The sequence below is a fragment of the Rhamphochromis sp. 'chilingali' genome, assembly GCF_963969265.1.
Source record: "Rhamphochromis sp. 'chilingali' genome assembly, chromosome: 4".
Classification (NCBI taxonomy): domain Eukaryota; kingdom Metazoa; phylum Chordata; class Actinopteri; order Cichliformes; family Cichlidae; genus Rhamphochromis; species Rhamphochromis sp. 'chilingali'.
Window position 1 is genome coordinate 9,730,071 of NC_137948.1, and position 15,695 is coordinate 9,745,765.

At 38.0% G+C, this 15,695-nt stretch overlaps 1 protein-coding gene across 1 annotated transcript; it reads right to left on the bottom strand.

The window, feature by feature from the left end:
- Nucleotides 1-6,497: 6,497 nt before the first annotated feature.
- On the bottom strand, nucleotides 6,498-13,065 carry LOC308395305 (keratin, type I cytoskeletal 19-like). Its single transcript, XM_080880097.1, has 10 exons — nucleotides 13,042-13,065; nucleotides 11,080-11,423; nucleotides 10,398-10,526; nucleotides 9,970-10,052; nucleotides 8,866-9,022; nucleotides 8,515-8,676; nucleotides 8,286-8,411; nucleotides 7,001-7,230; nucleotides 6,877-6,911; nucleotides 6,498-6,773 (listed from the first exon to the last, which is right to left on the bottom strand). The coding sequence occupies exons 2-10, from the start codon at nucleotides 11,353-11,355 to the stop codon at nucleotides 6,667-6,669; spliced, it is 1,305 nt and encodes a 434-aa protein (XP_080736223.1). The 5' UTR covers nucleotides 11,356-11,423; nucleotides 13,042-13,065; the 3' UTR covers nucleotides 6,498-6,666.
- Between the last annotated feature and the right edge of the window lie 2,630 nt (nucleotides 13,066-15,695).

Below are 15,695 nucleotides of genomic sequence, written 5' to 3' on the forward strand. Positions count from 1 at the left end.
GTGTTCAGCCCAAGTGTTCACACAGATATGCATTTTGTGCAATCATAAAAAGGAGAAAGTAGGATTAAGTATTTACTGCATTTGTAAGGTATCCAAATTTTACAACTGGCTTCAATTCATGCTGAATATTGTCATTATTTCATTCAATATTATTCTGTATTCCGTTGTTCGATATTATTGTGCATAAGGACACCAGTATCTTTATTATTGCAGAACGTTGTGTAAATTGTAAAACAGCCACACCCATCAACATGTGCCTCAAGTTAGTTATACAGTTAAAACTGTTCTGTCAGGTGATGGGACCTCATTAATTTTGTAGCATAATTTTTGAAAAAAAGAGCCAAACCAGGCAAGCCACACCTGTTTTGTTCCCAAGGTAATAAGCACTGCAAACACAAGTTGTTTTTTTTACTTGACTCTCAGCCAGCAGCACACTTATTCTCACACATCTTTTTTTCCCTCAATGTTACCTTAAAATATCATCTTTTATGTGTTTGTTCATTTTGCCCTGCAATAGCCTGCAGGTTTGCCTAGCAGAGTATTATAGATGTCAAAGAAGACTTAGCCTTATTCAAGATTTGGCACTGCACTGCTGGAAAGCTCACCAGAAATGTGCTTGCTTGTTATTGACTTTTCTTGGCATTGTACTTTGACGTGTGCATCATGCCTGAATAAGAACAAGCTCTTGCTTGTTTGCTTCTTTCCATCTCTCCACACCAATTTTAAGTCATTTACAATACCCTGGGGGATTTTGCTCAACAGTTCCACATCAGTCTGGTGCAAATGTTAGATTTACCATTTACCTACCATTTACCTATCTATTTGAAAAATTGCAAAGCATTTACCTTTTCTCTTTACTCTATAGTGTCTTTATATTCTTTTCTTCTTTTTTTCATTTTTAATGTAGAAAATGATTCTAACAATGCTTTTATTTTGTTTCTAGCCAGTAAAAAGTTTCCCTTTGCCTCACAGAAATGACTGCTGCAGAACTTGCACATACACAGTAGATTTAGCAATTACTACTTAGCAAAACCAGATGCTGCTAATCATTTGCAAGTTGCAAAGCTGTCTCTTGCATGTGCTAAACAGCTGTAAATTATATCTGAGATGCTGACTGGTTATTCATAACAGAGGATAATTTATGTGCACAGAGCATAACAAATAGTGCACTTGAATCACTTAGATGAAGTTCATCCCTTCATGTCATTTGCTAAATATATATTTTTGGATTTTCTGCTGATTAACATTTTAGAGTGTATAACATGCAAAAAGATTGGTCAGAAAAACAAATGTTAAAGAAATAATAATGTGTCGTAAATGACAGAACATTTTTAGCAACAAGCGTCAGTGTCATGAAAGTGATTCAGTAACGCTGACTTACTATATTACTACCAACACAATTGATTTAAAAATAAATAAATTACTTGAATGAAAATAAATTTGTTACTGTGAGAGTACAAAGGAACATTTATTAACTTCTAGGTATGAACATTTTAATAATGTGGCTAATTGGCTGCTGTCAAGAATCCTGTCAAAATGATGAACAGCTCATGTTTCCTTAGGCATTAGGCAAAACCTGCACAGACAGGAATCTCATACTCACTGATCTGTAGATCACGAAATCAATGGAAAGCTACACAACATGACAAAGTGCATTCACTTAAATATTTTTACTTACTTGTGCTAGAATGAAACATTGCATGAAGAAGTATTAGAGTTAGTTTGGTTAGTTTGGAGGTGTTTTAAAACTTGCCACCCCTGCCGTCAGCATTATGTTAGCAATTAGCCAAGATTTTAATTCTCCAATATAACCACTAACTTCTACACCCAAGAGTGCACTTCCCTTTTTCATAAAAGATGATCTATTGATGCAAATCCAAATGTAAAGAAAAGTAGCACAAACACTTATTTTATTCACAATAGAACATAGAATTCAAGTCATACATTTAAACTGAGGAAATGTATTATTTTAAGGAAAATATGAGTCCATTTTGAATTGGACTGCTGCAACACTTCTCTAAAAAGTTGTGATGGGGGCAGGAAAAGGCTGGAAAAGTAAGTGGAATTAAAAAGAAACAGGTAGAGGAAAATACAACTAATTAGGTTAACTGGCGACAGTTTAGTAACATGATTAGGTTTAAAAAGAGGATCTTAGAGAGGCGTTTTTCAAAGGTACAGATCAGTGTAGGTTCACCAATCTCCTGAAAAAAAAACCATTTAATGTAACTCAACGTATAACTTAAGACTGAATATTTCTTCATCTAAAGCACATAATATCATCAAAAAGACAATCTGGAGAAATCTCTGTGCACAGGGAACTGAAAATCAGTACTTAGATGCTTGCGATCACCCTCAGGTGGTGCTGCGTTAAAAGCAGGCATGATCCTGTCAATTCGCTGTGCCAGCCACAAATACAGGTTAAAGCTGGATCGTGCCACAAAGAAGCAATATATGAGCATGATCCAGAAAAGCCACTGTCTTCTCTGGACCACCAAAGCTCATTCTAAAATGGACTGAGGCAAAGTGAAAAACTGTTCCATGGTCAGACAAATGGAAAGTTGACATTCTGTTTGGACAATATTAACACTCCATTCTCTGGACTGAAGCAGAAAGGGTCCGTCCAGCTTGTCATCAATGCTTAGTTTGAAAGACTGCATCTCTGCACTGGGGAGGATTAGTTGCCATGAAACTGCGAGCTTGCCTCTGGAAAGGCACCACCAATGCTGATATCTTTTTCAGGCAAAGATTTTTCATATTTTGGTAAAGTATGTGTTTTAGTATAGTAAGCTAAACCACATTCATTCCAATCCTTTCACCAATTCAAAACATCAGGTGCATCATGAAACAAAAAGCACAACACAGAAGAGCCAGGACTTTGGGCAGCTATATCAAACAAGAATGGGACAACAATCCTGTCTCAAAACTCCAACAACTGCTCTCCTCAGTTGCCAGGTGTTCATGGACTGCTGTTAAAAGAAGACAGCCGATGCTACATAGTGAAAAACATTGCCCTTCTGTGTTCTATTGTGAGTAAAATATAGGTTTAGGAGATTTTCTAAATCTTGTCATTCTGTGTCTATTTACATTCTACACAGGGTCCCAACTTTTTTGGAATTGCATTTGTAAATATGTTGAATGGGGGGGGGGGGGGAATCAAAATAAAAAATGAATTTTCACAAAGGTCTTGTTCAAGGTCTTGTACTAAATATATATTTTAAAAAGTGTCAAATGTTCGCTTGTTAAAAAGTCACCGGTTGCCTTCGGGTGTGGGCCTACTACGCTCTTGTTGATTGCGAAACAATTTGCACACTTGTTTTCTTTGACAGTAAAAACCGTGCTGTGGTTTTACATCAGTTCTGTTGATTAGCGTAATTGTATGTGTAGGGCAAGGTGAGCTGTTGTGTGAAGTATGAAATTATGAATGAAGTATGAATGGTTGTAATTGAGATATTCCTGAGAACCAGTGCTGATGCCAATCACTTAAAGCCATAATCAGATCTTAAGAAGATAAGACTAAAAACAATATTCACTACATTTATGCCATTGTGGAAGACTATTGTATATAGCGTGAAGGAGAAATGTACTTGCAGTTAAACTTACTGGACTTTTGCCAAAAACCGTGTCCATAACTCTTCTGACAGATTTACAGTGTCACGTATCCAGTTTCTTGGAATGTCAAAGGCGTGTTCAAGCCTGAGTATAAAGTGCCTCATTGACAGAAATAAATGCAGCTTGGGGTGAGAACAGGAACACCATGTTTAAAATGTGCTGTGACATGATCAAATAGCTTAGAGAGCTTTTTCCTGGGTGTGAGTATGTTACATATGAGCCAGTATAAAACAATATCTCCCCCCTTTAGGCAAGAAAGCGAGAGTTCTGATGATTCATTACAGAATCATTTGGGGTTTTTTTTGCTCATCTGCCTTTCTCCATGTGTGCACTCTCAGATTTACAGGTACAGCGAAAGTCCATTTCATTCTCTACAGGTATAGTCTACACAAATATAACTATTGCGACCAGTCGTGTATACATTTTTGTGGTTCATTTTCAGGTGCATTCAGGTGTATTTTAGCACAAAGTCACAATCTTTCCAGGAGTGGACAGCAAATGCAGCCTAAAGTCTGAAAACCTCTTCAGGCCTCAGCATGTTAAGATCATAACAATTCAATACACTAAACTAATGTGGCTTGTTTGAAAGGGTTTTCAGGAGAAAGAATAATATGGCTCCAATGCTTAGGTTTGCAAAGTTGCAATTGAACAAACCACGAGACTTCTGGAACAATGTCTTGTGAAGAGGTAAGACCAAAAAAGAGATGTTTTTTCAGAATGCACAGAACAGTTTTAGGCAAACCAAACACAGCATATCAGCACAAGCACTTCATAGAAACTGTCAGCATGGTCAAGGAGGGGTAATGATGCAGGATTGTTTTCCACTCACAGGATCTTGGCACCTTGCAGTCACTAAGTCGACCATATACCAAAGTATTCTAGAATTGAATGTGATACTAACATCTAAAGCTTGGCCTAAATTGTGTCATGCAAAAAGACAATGATCCCAAGCACACTTGCAAATCTACAACAGAATGACTGAAAAAGAAAAGAGTCAAGGAGTTGCAATGGCCCAAAATCCAAACCCCAACTTGATTGAAATAGTGTGGCAGGCTCTTGAGAGCTGTGCATGAAATGAACACCCACAAACTTCAAAGAACTGAACCAACAATGTACAAATGAGTGTGCCAAAATTCCTCCACAAAGATCTAAAAAACAGATAAAGTTACAGGTGACTTCAAGTTACTGCTGCTAAAGAGGCTTCTACAAGCTAATGAGTCATGCTGTATGCTTTTTTATCACTGCATATATGTGGCTTGTATATGAGCAGGAAACATTTGTAACGTACAAACCACAAAGGTACAAAATAGACAATGTCAAGGTTAAAATGACAGTACCACAGACGGTACCAGCCCACGCTGTGATATGTCTAAAGGTGCAATAAGGTACTTTTTTCTGAGAATGTTTTGAGTTATTATGATTCAGGCCCAAACTGGTCTCTGTTGCCTCTTCCAGTGCCCTGCAATGACTGGCCACACCCTCTATAGCAAGGAACATCTCATTCAATAGGTCTGGAAATTTACAGCAGAGACAGCATAACAATGTTCACTGAGACAGATTTGCTTTTTTTACCATTAAAAAATTTGGGGATATAGATAAAGAGACCATGTGCACACAGTCAAACCCCACAATATCTATGCTATGCCGTACTAATATTCCCTCTGTAATGCAGGCAAGCAAGTAAAATACACAATTTCTGTTTCTTTTTATCAAACATACACAGACTGAGTGCAACAGAAAAACACACGTGCACTGAGAATCTGCCCACCATATGTGACTGCATTTTGCTTTTGAAATTATGCATAAGTTTGAACCCCTGAGGTAAATGTAACATTTGAATTTCACTTTAAAACATGACCTTATGCACATAAATTAGGAACCTAAGTTGCATACGGTCCAACAATTGTACAATTTTGTATGAACTACTTATGCTCAGGTTTAGTTTTAGATGATGAGTTGTATGAATGACTGCTTCGCCTTAACTTGATATTTCTTTGTGTAGAAAACAGCTGAAACAGCAAGGTTCACTTTTACAATTAAGGGCGATAATTACGTTTAATAGCACTTAGGATTGATCAGTGTGGCAAAGTACTGGAATACAAAAGCACCGAAAAGAAGGCAGTTTTGGGTTGAGTCATTTTAACCAGCAGATTAACTCATCAAAGCACTGAGAAGCTTTTTGTAGATCTCAAGCCTCCACTTGATTCAGCTCCACCCAAATAAAGATGCCTGTGATGAATCAAACATCATCTTCACTCATACTTAGAGCACAAGCTTGCATAACACAGGTATTCTGTGATATTTTATTTCTTTCCTTTCTTTTGTGTGTTTCCATGCCTGTGATCCAGTGTCACCCATTTTTCCAACAGTTCGGAAATAGCATCTGTAATGCGCCTTCATTTTTATGCTCTTTGCAGATCTTTGTCTATTGTTCTGTAAGGGAAACTGATCATGCTTCTAGAAGTCTCTTGTGTAGCAACAATCTGTTTCCACTTTAGCAAAATAAGCTTATACAATCAATCCACTGAAGTTGGGCCAGGACCACTTTTAAAAAGAAAACCAAAGGCGACACCTGGTGGTTAAATATGAAATTACAAGCTAAATACATCATTTGTTTTCACATACTCTTGTGATTTTTACCTCAGTAGTCAAACGAGAAAAGTACAGGAGACAGTGGCTTTATATTTTAAGTTGATTCTGTTAGCTCTGTGATTAAATGATCCCAAAGCAAGGTCAGTATTCAAAATATACTCCTCTTCTGGATGTGAAAACACATTTATAACTCAGAATAAAAAATAATGATAGTGATATTTTTTTTCATTTGCGGTATATATTGGAATGAAATACAATCAATCAGTCAATCATCATTATTTTTTTCAGCCTTTTATTCATAGTTTGGTTTCATACTTATCCAAAGGCTCGTGCACTGTGTAAAGATGAGCATTTTCTGCATTTTGCAATGTTTCGATTTATAATGAGATGAAAACAAAGAGAACTCCCCAGAAGAAACTAGCGTGCACTTTAACAACTTAGAAGCTCAGGTGAGGGGAGCACAGGTTACTGAACTGTTTCCACTTGGGTGGCCTCAGAGGAGGCGACCACCTGTCCATCAACAATTTCCTCGATGATTGTCTTCACTCGTTTTTCAATGTGGGGTTTACGCTCTGCAAAGACAATGCATCGCATCACTATAGTGTAAAGAGCTTATTTCAGTTTTACTGCGACAAGATCTGAAGTTCTGGTTCAGTGAGTGATGGAGATTCTTACCTTCCACTTCTACGACCTTGCTGATGACCACCACCCTAAGAAGAGCGTAAACATTTTTTTAAAAACATTTTTGTTTGCTTTAATTGATAATCGATTAAAAACAGATACATTTTTAATTTCTTACTCCTTTTTTTCATAGTGCTCTCCTTCTAGCAGCCTCCTATATTCAGCAATCTCCATTTCCAGCCTCATCTTGATGTCCAGTAGCTCATTATATTCTGTTTGCACCCGCAGAAGAGAGGCCTTCAGCTCCTGCAGCTCAGTCTCCAGGGTGGAGATGGTGACCTGCAGTTGTTGAAGCTGAAGACTATAGCGACTTTTCACTTCCTCCAAATTTTCCTGTAGGCATGTAATCTGCAGGACAGAGAGGTTACAACAGCTCCATGTGAGTACAGTCAGTGGGAAGAATCATTTCCTCTCTGTTACAGCAAATTAATATATGTCCTGATATGTTTGGAAAAAACTGATTTAATTTTTTAATCATTCCCCTTGCGCTAACAATTAAAACATTACGAACCTAATGTGCTTCAAATAGCAAAAGTAATTTTAACCAGGCTCGACATCTGCTGATGTCAACCAGTATGAAGCATTTCCCAATCAAATGTAGGGAAGCTATATGTATATTTGTCCTTTATTTGTTTTATTAATGTTTTTTTCATGTGTTTGTTTGATTTTTTGCAACATACTTTTTGGCTATTTTCTCATTTAACTCAGCTTTTGAGCAGAAATACACCACCAACATTATTTTGAAATTCATAAGTTCATGAATATGGTTTTTCATGACTGTTATAAACAGGGGGAATTAAAATAGCAGATAACTCTTAATTCCTTAAACATTTAAGGGGTGATTAGTGTTCTGTTATTGTTTCAGATGATGCATTTTATATTCTAGGATTCTATTTTTTTTTTCATTTGCTTGCTCAGTCACTATGTGTTAATAGACCTCTCTGCGCTGAACCACACTTGTTATTAATCTCTGTCTCTCTTCCACAGCATGTCTTTATCCTGTTTTCCTTCTCTCACTTCAACCGTCTTGAGTTTCTTGCCACATTGCAAAATGTCACAATGATTTTAGTTAAAAAATATTGAAAGGTCATGATCACATGTGAGTTCATAAAATACGGCAGTTATGTTATGTCGTAGTGTTGAATACTGATTATATTTTTTAAATGAGCCTCCAAGGCAATGTTTGTTTGTTGTCTCTCCTCTCCTTGTTTCTCTTTCCTGCCTCCTCTGCTTGCAGCTGTGTCACCAAGATACCAGAGATAGGTACAATATGAGAAAAAAAGAGCGGGTCTGCTACTTCTTAGCTTCAGCAAGCTGAGATTATTAGACCTAACACTGCGATGTGCATTTGGCTTCAGTTACAAAACCTTCATATCCAGTACTTTTGGGTTGTTATTCCATACCTCTGTGTGTGCGCTTTGCCGGCTTATCATCAAACTTTGGTAGGTCTTCTTCAGAGTGGACAACTCTTTGTGAAACGTTTTCACATCTGTTTGGGAAACAATGATTTCCTTCTGGAGAATTTCCACCTTTTTAAAAGAAAGCATTCAAAATTCAATAAGAAAATTTGAACTTTTTTTTTTTTTTTTAAAGGATCTACCGGAGTCGTTTTGAACATTTTAGGAACCTCACCTTCGACTGGAACCATTTCTCGACTTCCAGCTTGTTCTTGCTCCCCACAGTTTCATACTGCTCCCTCATTTCCTCCAGGACCTTTGTCAAATCTGTAGAGTGTGCACTGTCCACCTCTACATTTACAGAGCCACTGCATTGGATGCTCAACTGGCTCATCTCCTGCAACATGCAAAACAAACAAACAAAAAACACAACAACAAAAAAAAAGTGTTTAAATCTCCAATCCATCCAGAAGTGTAAGCGCTTCCACCACCAGCAGATGGCGACACTGCACCATGGAAAGCATTGACTCACGCAATCTCTTTAGCAGTGTTTAATAGGTTTGTTTTTCTATTATACGCCTTTTACCTCCTTGTGATTCGCCTTCATTTGCGCCAGCTCTGCTTTCAGATCCTCTATGCTTAGCTCCAAGTCACTGATGCCAAGAGTCAAGCTGTCGCGGACTGCTCGGAGACGGGATACGTCAGCCTCCACGGTCAAATGCAAGTTCATCTCCATGTCATATCTACAGAAGAAAAGCAGCCCTTTCAGATGCCATTATTTTCACGATTTTGATGGGGGTAACGATTGTATGGTCTCAAAAGAAAAAAATAAATAATAAAACAAAAACTCCCAAATGTAGTGGGATTTCTTTTCATATTTGGTATAAAGTAATATGGGGTAGAAAGAAATTGTCATGGTCCTGGGTCTTTTGACCCAGCGTTTTAAGTTTGAGTTTATTTTGTTCATTAGGTTATCTAAGTTCATTTGGTTATTAGACTCCTTGTGTTTTCTTCCCCTGTATTTAAGCTTCCCCTCACCCTTCGTGTTTCATGCTGCGTGTCTTATGTTATCAAGTTTGTATTATTATGCCTAAGTGTTTCTAGTTATTATTTTCCCCTCGTGTTTCCAACCATGTTAAATCTCCCCTGCTCTTCATGCGTTTCATGTCTGTGTCTTACGTTGTCAAGTTCGGGTTGTCATGTCTATGTCTCATTATGTTTCCTGTTTTATTGTGAAGAGGTCTGGTGTTCTGTGTTCATCATGTTCAGTTTTACTCTCCCACTGTGACGTCATTATGTTCATGTGTGCCAGCTGTTTCCTCATGTGTCTCCACTTCCCCTAATCACCTCCTGTGTATTTAAGTCCTCTGTTTTCAGTGTGTGATTGTCAGGTCGTCTGTTGTCCACGCCATGTTTCCTATGCCATGTTTCCAAGTTTCTTGTCTAGGTTTTTCTTATTGTTTGTTTAGATTTCCCAGTTTAGGTTTGTGTTAATTTTGCTTCAGTTTGCCTTGCCCTTTGTTTGTACCTTTTTTACCAGCCATATTAAACGGCTCGCTTTTTGTTAACATTAAAGTTTTGTTCCCTGTTCCTTGGAGTCTGCATTTTGGGTCCTTTTTCAATTCATACAGTCTGCCCTCGCCAGACTGTGACAGAAATACCACGGAGCAACAAAGGAATGTAAACCTACTTCATTTTAAAGTCTTCCGCTGCCAATTGAGCATTGTCAAGCTGCACGTGGATGGCCTGGTTCTCTGCAAATCTTCTTGCAATCTAATTGGAGAAAATGAATAAACTGTCTGAAATTCTGACCGCGTATAGGCTATACTCTTCATTTATTGATATTGAGCAAATTATTTTGCATTCCGCAGCAGTTCAGCTTTCTTTGGATGCCATCTATCAGTCACATAGCGTACAACGGGTTCTAACCCTTCAAATCCACACTTCAGCATTAATTGGTGTCAATAATTTTTATGATAGTAAAACAATGGAAAGATGTTTCAGTCGCCTGCATAGATGTTTACTTCGGGTGTTTGGCAATGTTCGAGGTTTCGTGTGTGTGCATTGTAAAATGGTTTGCTTTTCAGTGTGTTGTGTTATGTAAAGTGTGAGAGGTACCTCGGCTCTCAGGTCACTGATGGTGGAAAAATAGCCACCGTAGTTCTTGGTAACAACAGTTGACTTTTGTTGACAGAACTCAGCGATGTTCAGTTCCAGCTGCCTATTTTTGGCCTCCAGAGAACGCACCTGCACATCACGAGGAAATACTGGTTCATACAAGCAGGCTATCATTATTTGTCTGAAAGCAACTGTTCTACATTTTTCCATTTGGTAAAATTTCATATGTTTTTTTTTTTTGTTAGTTTGTTTTGGGGTTTGGGTTTTTTTTGTGTGTGTGTTCATTATTGTATGTGAGTATGTTGATCCTTTACTCACTACAACAATATAAAGACACCCCATTATAAGTGCTGCATGAAAAAATTCAATAAGAGAAACCTTAATTAGTCCCACATGTGGGATTTTTTTTTTTTTTTTTTTTTTTTGGTCAAGTACAAGTTTAAAACAGAAAGTACAAGTTTAAGAGCAGTAAAACATTAAGGGGAAAAAAGCAATAGAATAGGATAAGATAATAGAATAAAGGGGGTTAGGGTTAGGTCAATATGTACTGTTAGAAACTGTTATTTTACTATATGGAAATTAATCTTATTATTTATTAACTAGTGATTACAAATGCAAATTGTTAAAAGTAAATAAAGGGGGGGAGTAATTCTTGCAACTAGCGCTCATCAGTAAAACCTACTTTTGCCAAGTAATCAGCCAGGCGGTCGTTGAGGTCCTGCATGGTTGCCTTCCCATCTCCGACTACAGAAGTCTCTCCATATGAGCCCACGGACCCTAAAGAGAAGACAGAGTTGGATCTTGAGATGCGGGTCCCATAACCTCCAGCTCCGCCATGCACACTGGGTGTGTAGCCAACAGAGGACGTGCTACTCTGCTTCCATCCGCCCAGGCTGCTGGAACTGTAGGTTCTCTGCTTAACGCTGTAGCTGCTCTGCTGGGTCAAAGAGGCTGCCATGGTGACAGGAGGTTGTCGTGATGCGAGGCTGATGGTGAGCACAGAAGGAATGTCTCCGAGGTGTGATCCTGCAAGACACAGCAGGGTATTTTATAGGGTTCTTAGTGAGGGGGGCAGTCTCAAATGCCATGCAACAACAACAGTGTGGTATGCAGATAATAGTTTTTGTTGTCTTTGTTTTTGTTTCCATCGATTGGGTGTGTAAGTCTTCATTAGACAAACTTTGATGAAAGACAAGTGGAACATCTAGTCAGACAGCTTAACTGATAACTATGCTGAAATCCAGCCAAAACCTAAGATGTGGCTAATTATTTCTTCTTAACTCATTACACTTCCTACTCGTTACTTTATGGGGCACAGATGAATGCTAAGATGATTTTAAGTGAGTTACCCAAAAGAAGCTGAAAAGACAACAAACAAGAGTAAAATAATTATATAAAAATGGGGGGAGAAGGTATTTGGATGGGTATGATCAGTTTCTTTTTTTTAAATTAATTTCACTGCATTTGATAGTTAAGTTTTTTTTTCTCTAAAATGCAAGTCAGCAGGTGCATCATGGCAGGTAGCGTGATCAACTTTTTCATGTTCACCCTGACTGAGAAGGTAAGTTTAACAAAAAGATCACTATCACAACCACCTATGAGCAGTAATTATGCCTAAGCCAGTGGTATTTGTTAAGCCTTTCTGGGGGTGTAAGACAGCTTCATCTGCACATACCAAACAATGAGTGGTATGTTGGTAACAGTTTTAATAAAAACAATTTGCAAAACCAACAAATACGCTCTGTAAAAAACCCAAGAGCTACATCTCAGAGTCTACAGGCCTCAGTTACCTTGAGAAACACTGATGAAAAAGATTAGACAGCACAGTGGAAAGCCTCTTCTCTTTAAAAAGAGCATGGCAGAATAGTTTGGCAATGCAAATCTGCCTCTGAACAAAGCACAAGATTTGTGTAACAATGTACTTTGGACAGACAAGATCAGCGTGGAGATGTCTAGGCATAATGCACGCAATATCAGTACAAACAGCTCATACCAGCTGTCAGGCACAGTGATGGATATTTCAGGGTTTGGGCTTATTTTGCAGTCACAGGACCTGGGCACCCAAATTCCAGACCTTTACCTGACTGAAATGCCAGGAAAGGACCTTAACAGAGCTGTACAAAAATGAAAGTCAGCAAATCTGAATAAACTGTGTGTGTGTGTGTGTGTGTGTGTGTGTGTGTGTGTGTGTGTGTGTGTGTGTGTGTGTGTGTGTGTGTGTGTGTGTGTGTGTGTGTGTGTGTGTATTCTAATATAGTATCTTTAAAATAATAAGTAAACAGCAGAGCTCTGTAATCTGTGTCTGTGTTCTTGTATTATGTTATTAGTCTCTCCTTATCTCAAACTGCACCACACAAAGACACTTGTGGACAAAATGAAAAGTATTATATGCACGAGGTTTTACATGCACTCATGTGAAAGAAAAAGGATTTAACTATTAGAAACTGGTTCCTCTGCACAACCACAATTTTGTTTGAGAGGCTAAAGCTATTTTTGTTCTGTGAATTGAAAGAAGCAGACAACAACATTAATAGCTGTTGGCACCATAAATGATTTTAAATATACACCCGTCCAAATAGAGCTGTGATCTCTGTTCCAGACCACCATCCCCACCCAAACATACCAAAACAAGACGCTGTCACACCTTTGACGCTGTCACACCTTTTTCTCTGGAAGCTCAGGTAACATGTGGTCAGAGTAAACCTTTCTGAAGTGACTAACAAGAACCTGAAAATCATTTTAACCTTTGTGGAACACACCCATACTGCTGACATGCATGACTGAGTACACTGTAGTATTTTACATGGCACTATTCAGTGGAACCGACCTTTACATGTATACAGATTTCAGACCTAAATGCCAAATAAGCTTTACCATATTGTTAAAGAGCCTTTAATCAGCCCTCACCACAATTTGTCTTTAAACTTCAACATTTCTTCAAAACAATCCTGTTTGGTATTCTTTATTGTGGATTTTACAAAAAAATCATTTATGGAATATCAGCAAAATTATTCCTTAAACTGCGAGGTCCGATTCTGGGATATATTTGGAATTTCAAAGGGAAAGTTTTATCGGGAAGTTTTGCATTGGAAACACTACTCATGTGTAATGTAAACGTCTTATCATAACCTTTCACCAGCATGACGGAATTTGAAGACATGTACCTGAGACGAGACAAGAGAAAATCAGTGACAGTGACTAAAACCTGCACCAAACATCCGATGCAGCCTTGAGCTAACAGTGTGTGTGGGTATGAATCTGAACTAAATAACAAGTGAAAGGAGCAGTTTGTCAAGAGCAGGTGGTGTCTGTGGACATTATCAGATTTTACTGATGGGTGTGTGTCCCTTTAGTCTGCAGATAACAAAAATGAAATATTTAGACCAGTAATAATCTGTCTAGCAGTGTATTAGAAGATATTAGACTGAGGTTGGATAAAGGTCACATATGCCTTTCTATCAACTTGCAGGCTCGTGTTCTGTATGTATTACAAATTAGTTATAATACCCTGAGGCAGTTTGTAGATTCATACATTGAAGTACATTTGCTGCTCTCCATTGTGCTGTTATCACTTTTATTGCATAAATCAAAGTAGCAGACAATCATTCACAGCGGACAGACCACACTTTCACTGCCTGGAAGAAAAATATATGAAGGCTGAGTTTCTACAAGCAGTTAAACATCACACATTATCAGGGGACGCTGGATTCAGAGTAACTGGGACACTTGAAAAAAAAATCTATACAGTACTGTATGTAAACAGAGCTAATGTTATCCAAGCAAGTATGACTTTTGCTAAAAGGGTGGTGTGTACGTCATGTGGAAAGTACAGGCTGCAGCATGACAGTAATAAATTATGCACATTTTATATTTGATGTATCACCGTTTAACTTCGCTTTTTAAACATATGTCAAGAAAACGTTTCACAGAAATGTTTACAGCCTGAACATTATGAAGGACATCTGTGTAACGTCTATGTAACTTTCTACTTTTTTTTCTTTAAAGCTGCAGGTAAATACATTCAATCCAAGTATGAATGAATGTGATGTGTTTTGTTTTATAATTGGGGGTAATTTCAATGATGATTCTGATTCATTAAGTGATTTTAGGTATCTTGTTTTCACTTGCTTTACTTTCACTTACATAGTTCATGCTAATATAAATAAATATCTGTGAATGTGATTGCGAATGGTTGTCTGTCTCTATGTCTTAGCCCTGCGTCAGGCTGATGACCCGTTCGGGGTGTATGACTCTTGACTCCATGGTAGCTGGAATAGGCTCCAGCCCCTCAGCGATTTTTTTAATGATAAATAGAAGAGAATGGATGAAAATATATAAAAAATATGAAGAGTAGCAATGTAAACAACATATAATGTGCAAATTGAAAGACTTGTATAGTATTCTCAATAAATATTACCAGTTAAAAAAAACTGAAAGAAATGGGACGTTGTTTAAATGTACGTTTCTGTACAGGTACAGGAAACCTGTGTTTCCTCCTCCCTAAAGTTGACTTTTTAACAGTGTCTTTATTGTTACATCAGATTTGTATTGTTTTAAATGGTTTCTAAGGAAATATTGGATTTTCAGTGTAAACACATCGAGTTGTTTTATTGTTATTGCAGTGCAAAAGAGGTCTTAAGTGACAAATATAATGATGTGTTTCTCCATGTAAACTTGCATAATTTCCTTTGCGCACATCCTTTTTCCAATGTATCCATCTCTTAATCAAACGCTCTGTGGTGAACACCATTATCAGTATTTGATTGAAAGCCATTATGCTGACACCAAACTTGGGTATAAAAGAGACAGCCTGCTGGGAATCAGCAGTTGTGCACTGGAGACATCACGCTCATCACACTTTGTTGTGTACATATCTCATCCTATCTTCACAGGTACAGTAAGTTTGCCATTTTTGATACCTAATTTTTTTTAGAATACATCTCATGTTTACTCAAATGTTTCTTTCTTACTGCGCAGAGAGAATGTCAGGGAAAGTTTTCGTGGTATTTGCACTGCTGGTTGCTCTGCTTGTGTCTGGAGCAGCTTCCCCAACTGAAACCGGAGAGACTGAGGAGACAAATGTTCTCAAGCAGCTTCTAGCTAAACATGAGATGGCAAAAGACTCGGCTGGAAGACAGAGGCAAGCACCCCGCACTCACTCTGCACGGGTGGAACGACGGGCGCACCTTTCAGTTGATGAACGCGAGATAATGACCAAACAAATAATGCAAGCAATTTCAGGTATGCTGCAGACTTGGGTGGGAAAGCTCTGTGATTGTCATCTTGTTTCACTTCAGC

Excerpts from the sequence above, each read along its gene's own strand:
- LOC308395305 (XM_080880097.1), bottom strand. The coding sequence starts at position 11,355 with ATGGCAGCCTCTTTGACCCAGCAGAGCAGCTACAGCGTTAAGCAGAGA. Across the intron at positions 10,527-11,079 it reads TGGCTGATTACTTGGCAAAA|GTGCGTTCTCTGGAGGCCAA; the intron begins GTAGGTTTTACT and ends CGTGATGTGCAG. Across the intron at positions 9,023-9,969 it reads GCGGAAGACTTTAAAATGAA|ATATGACATGGAGATGAACT; the intron begins GTAGGTTTACAT and ends TTTCTTCTGTAG.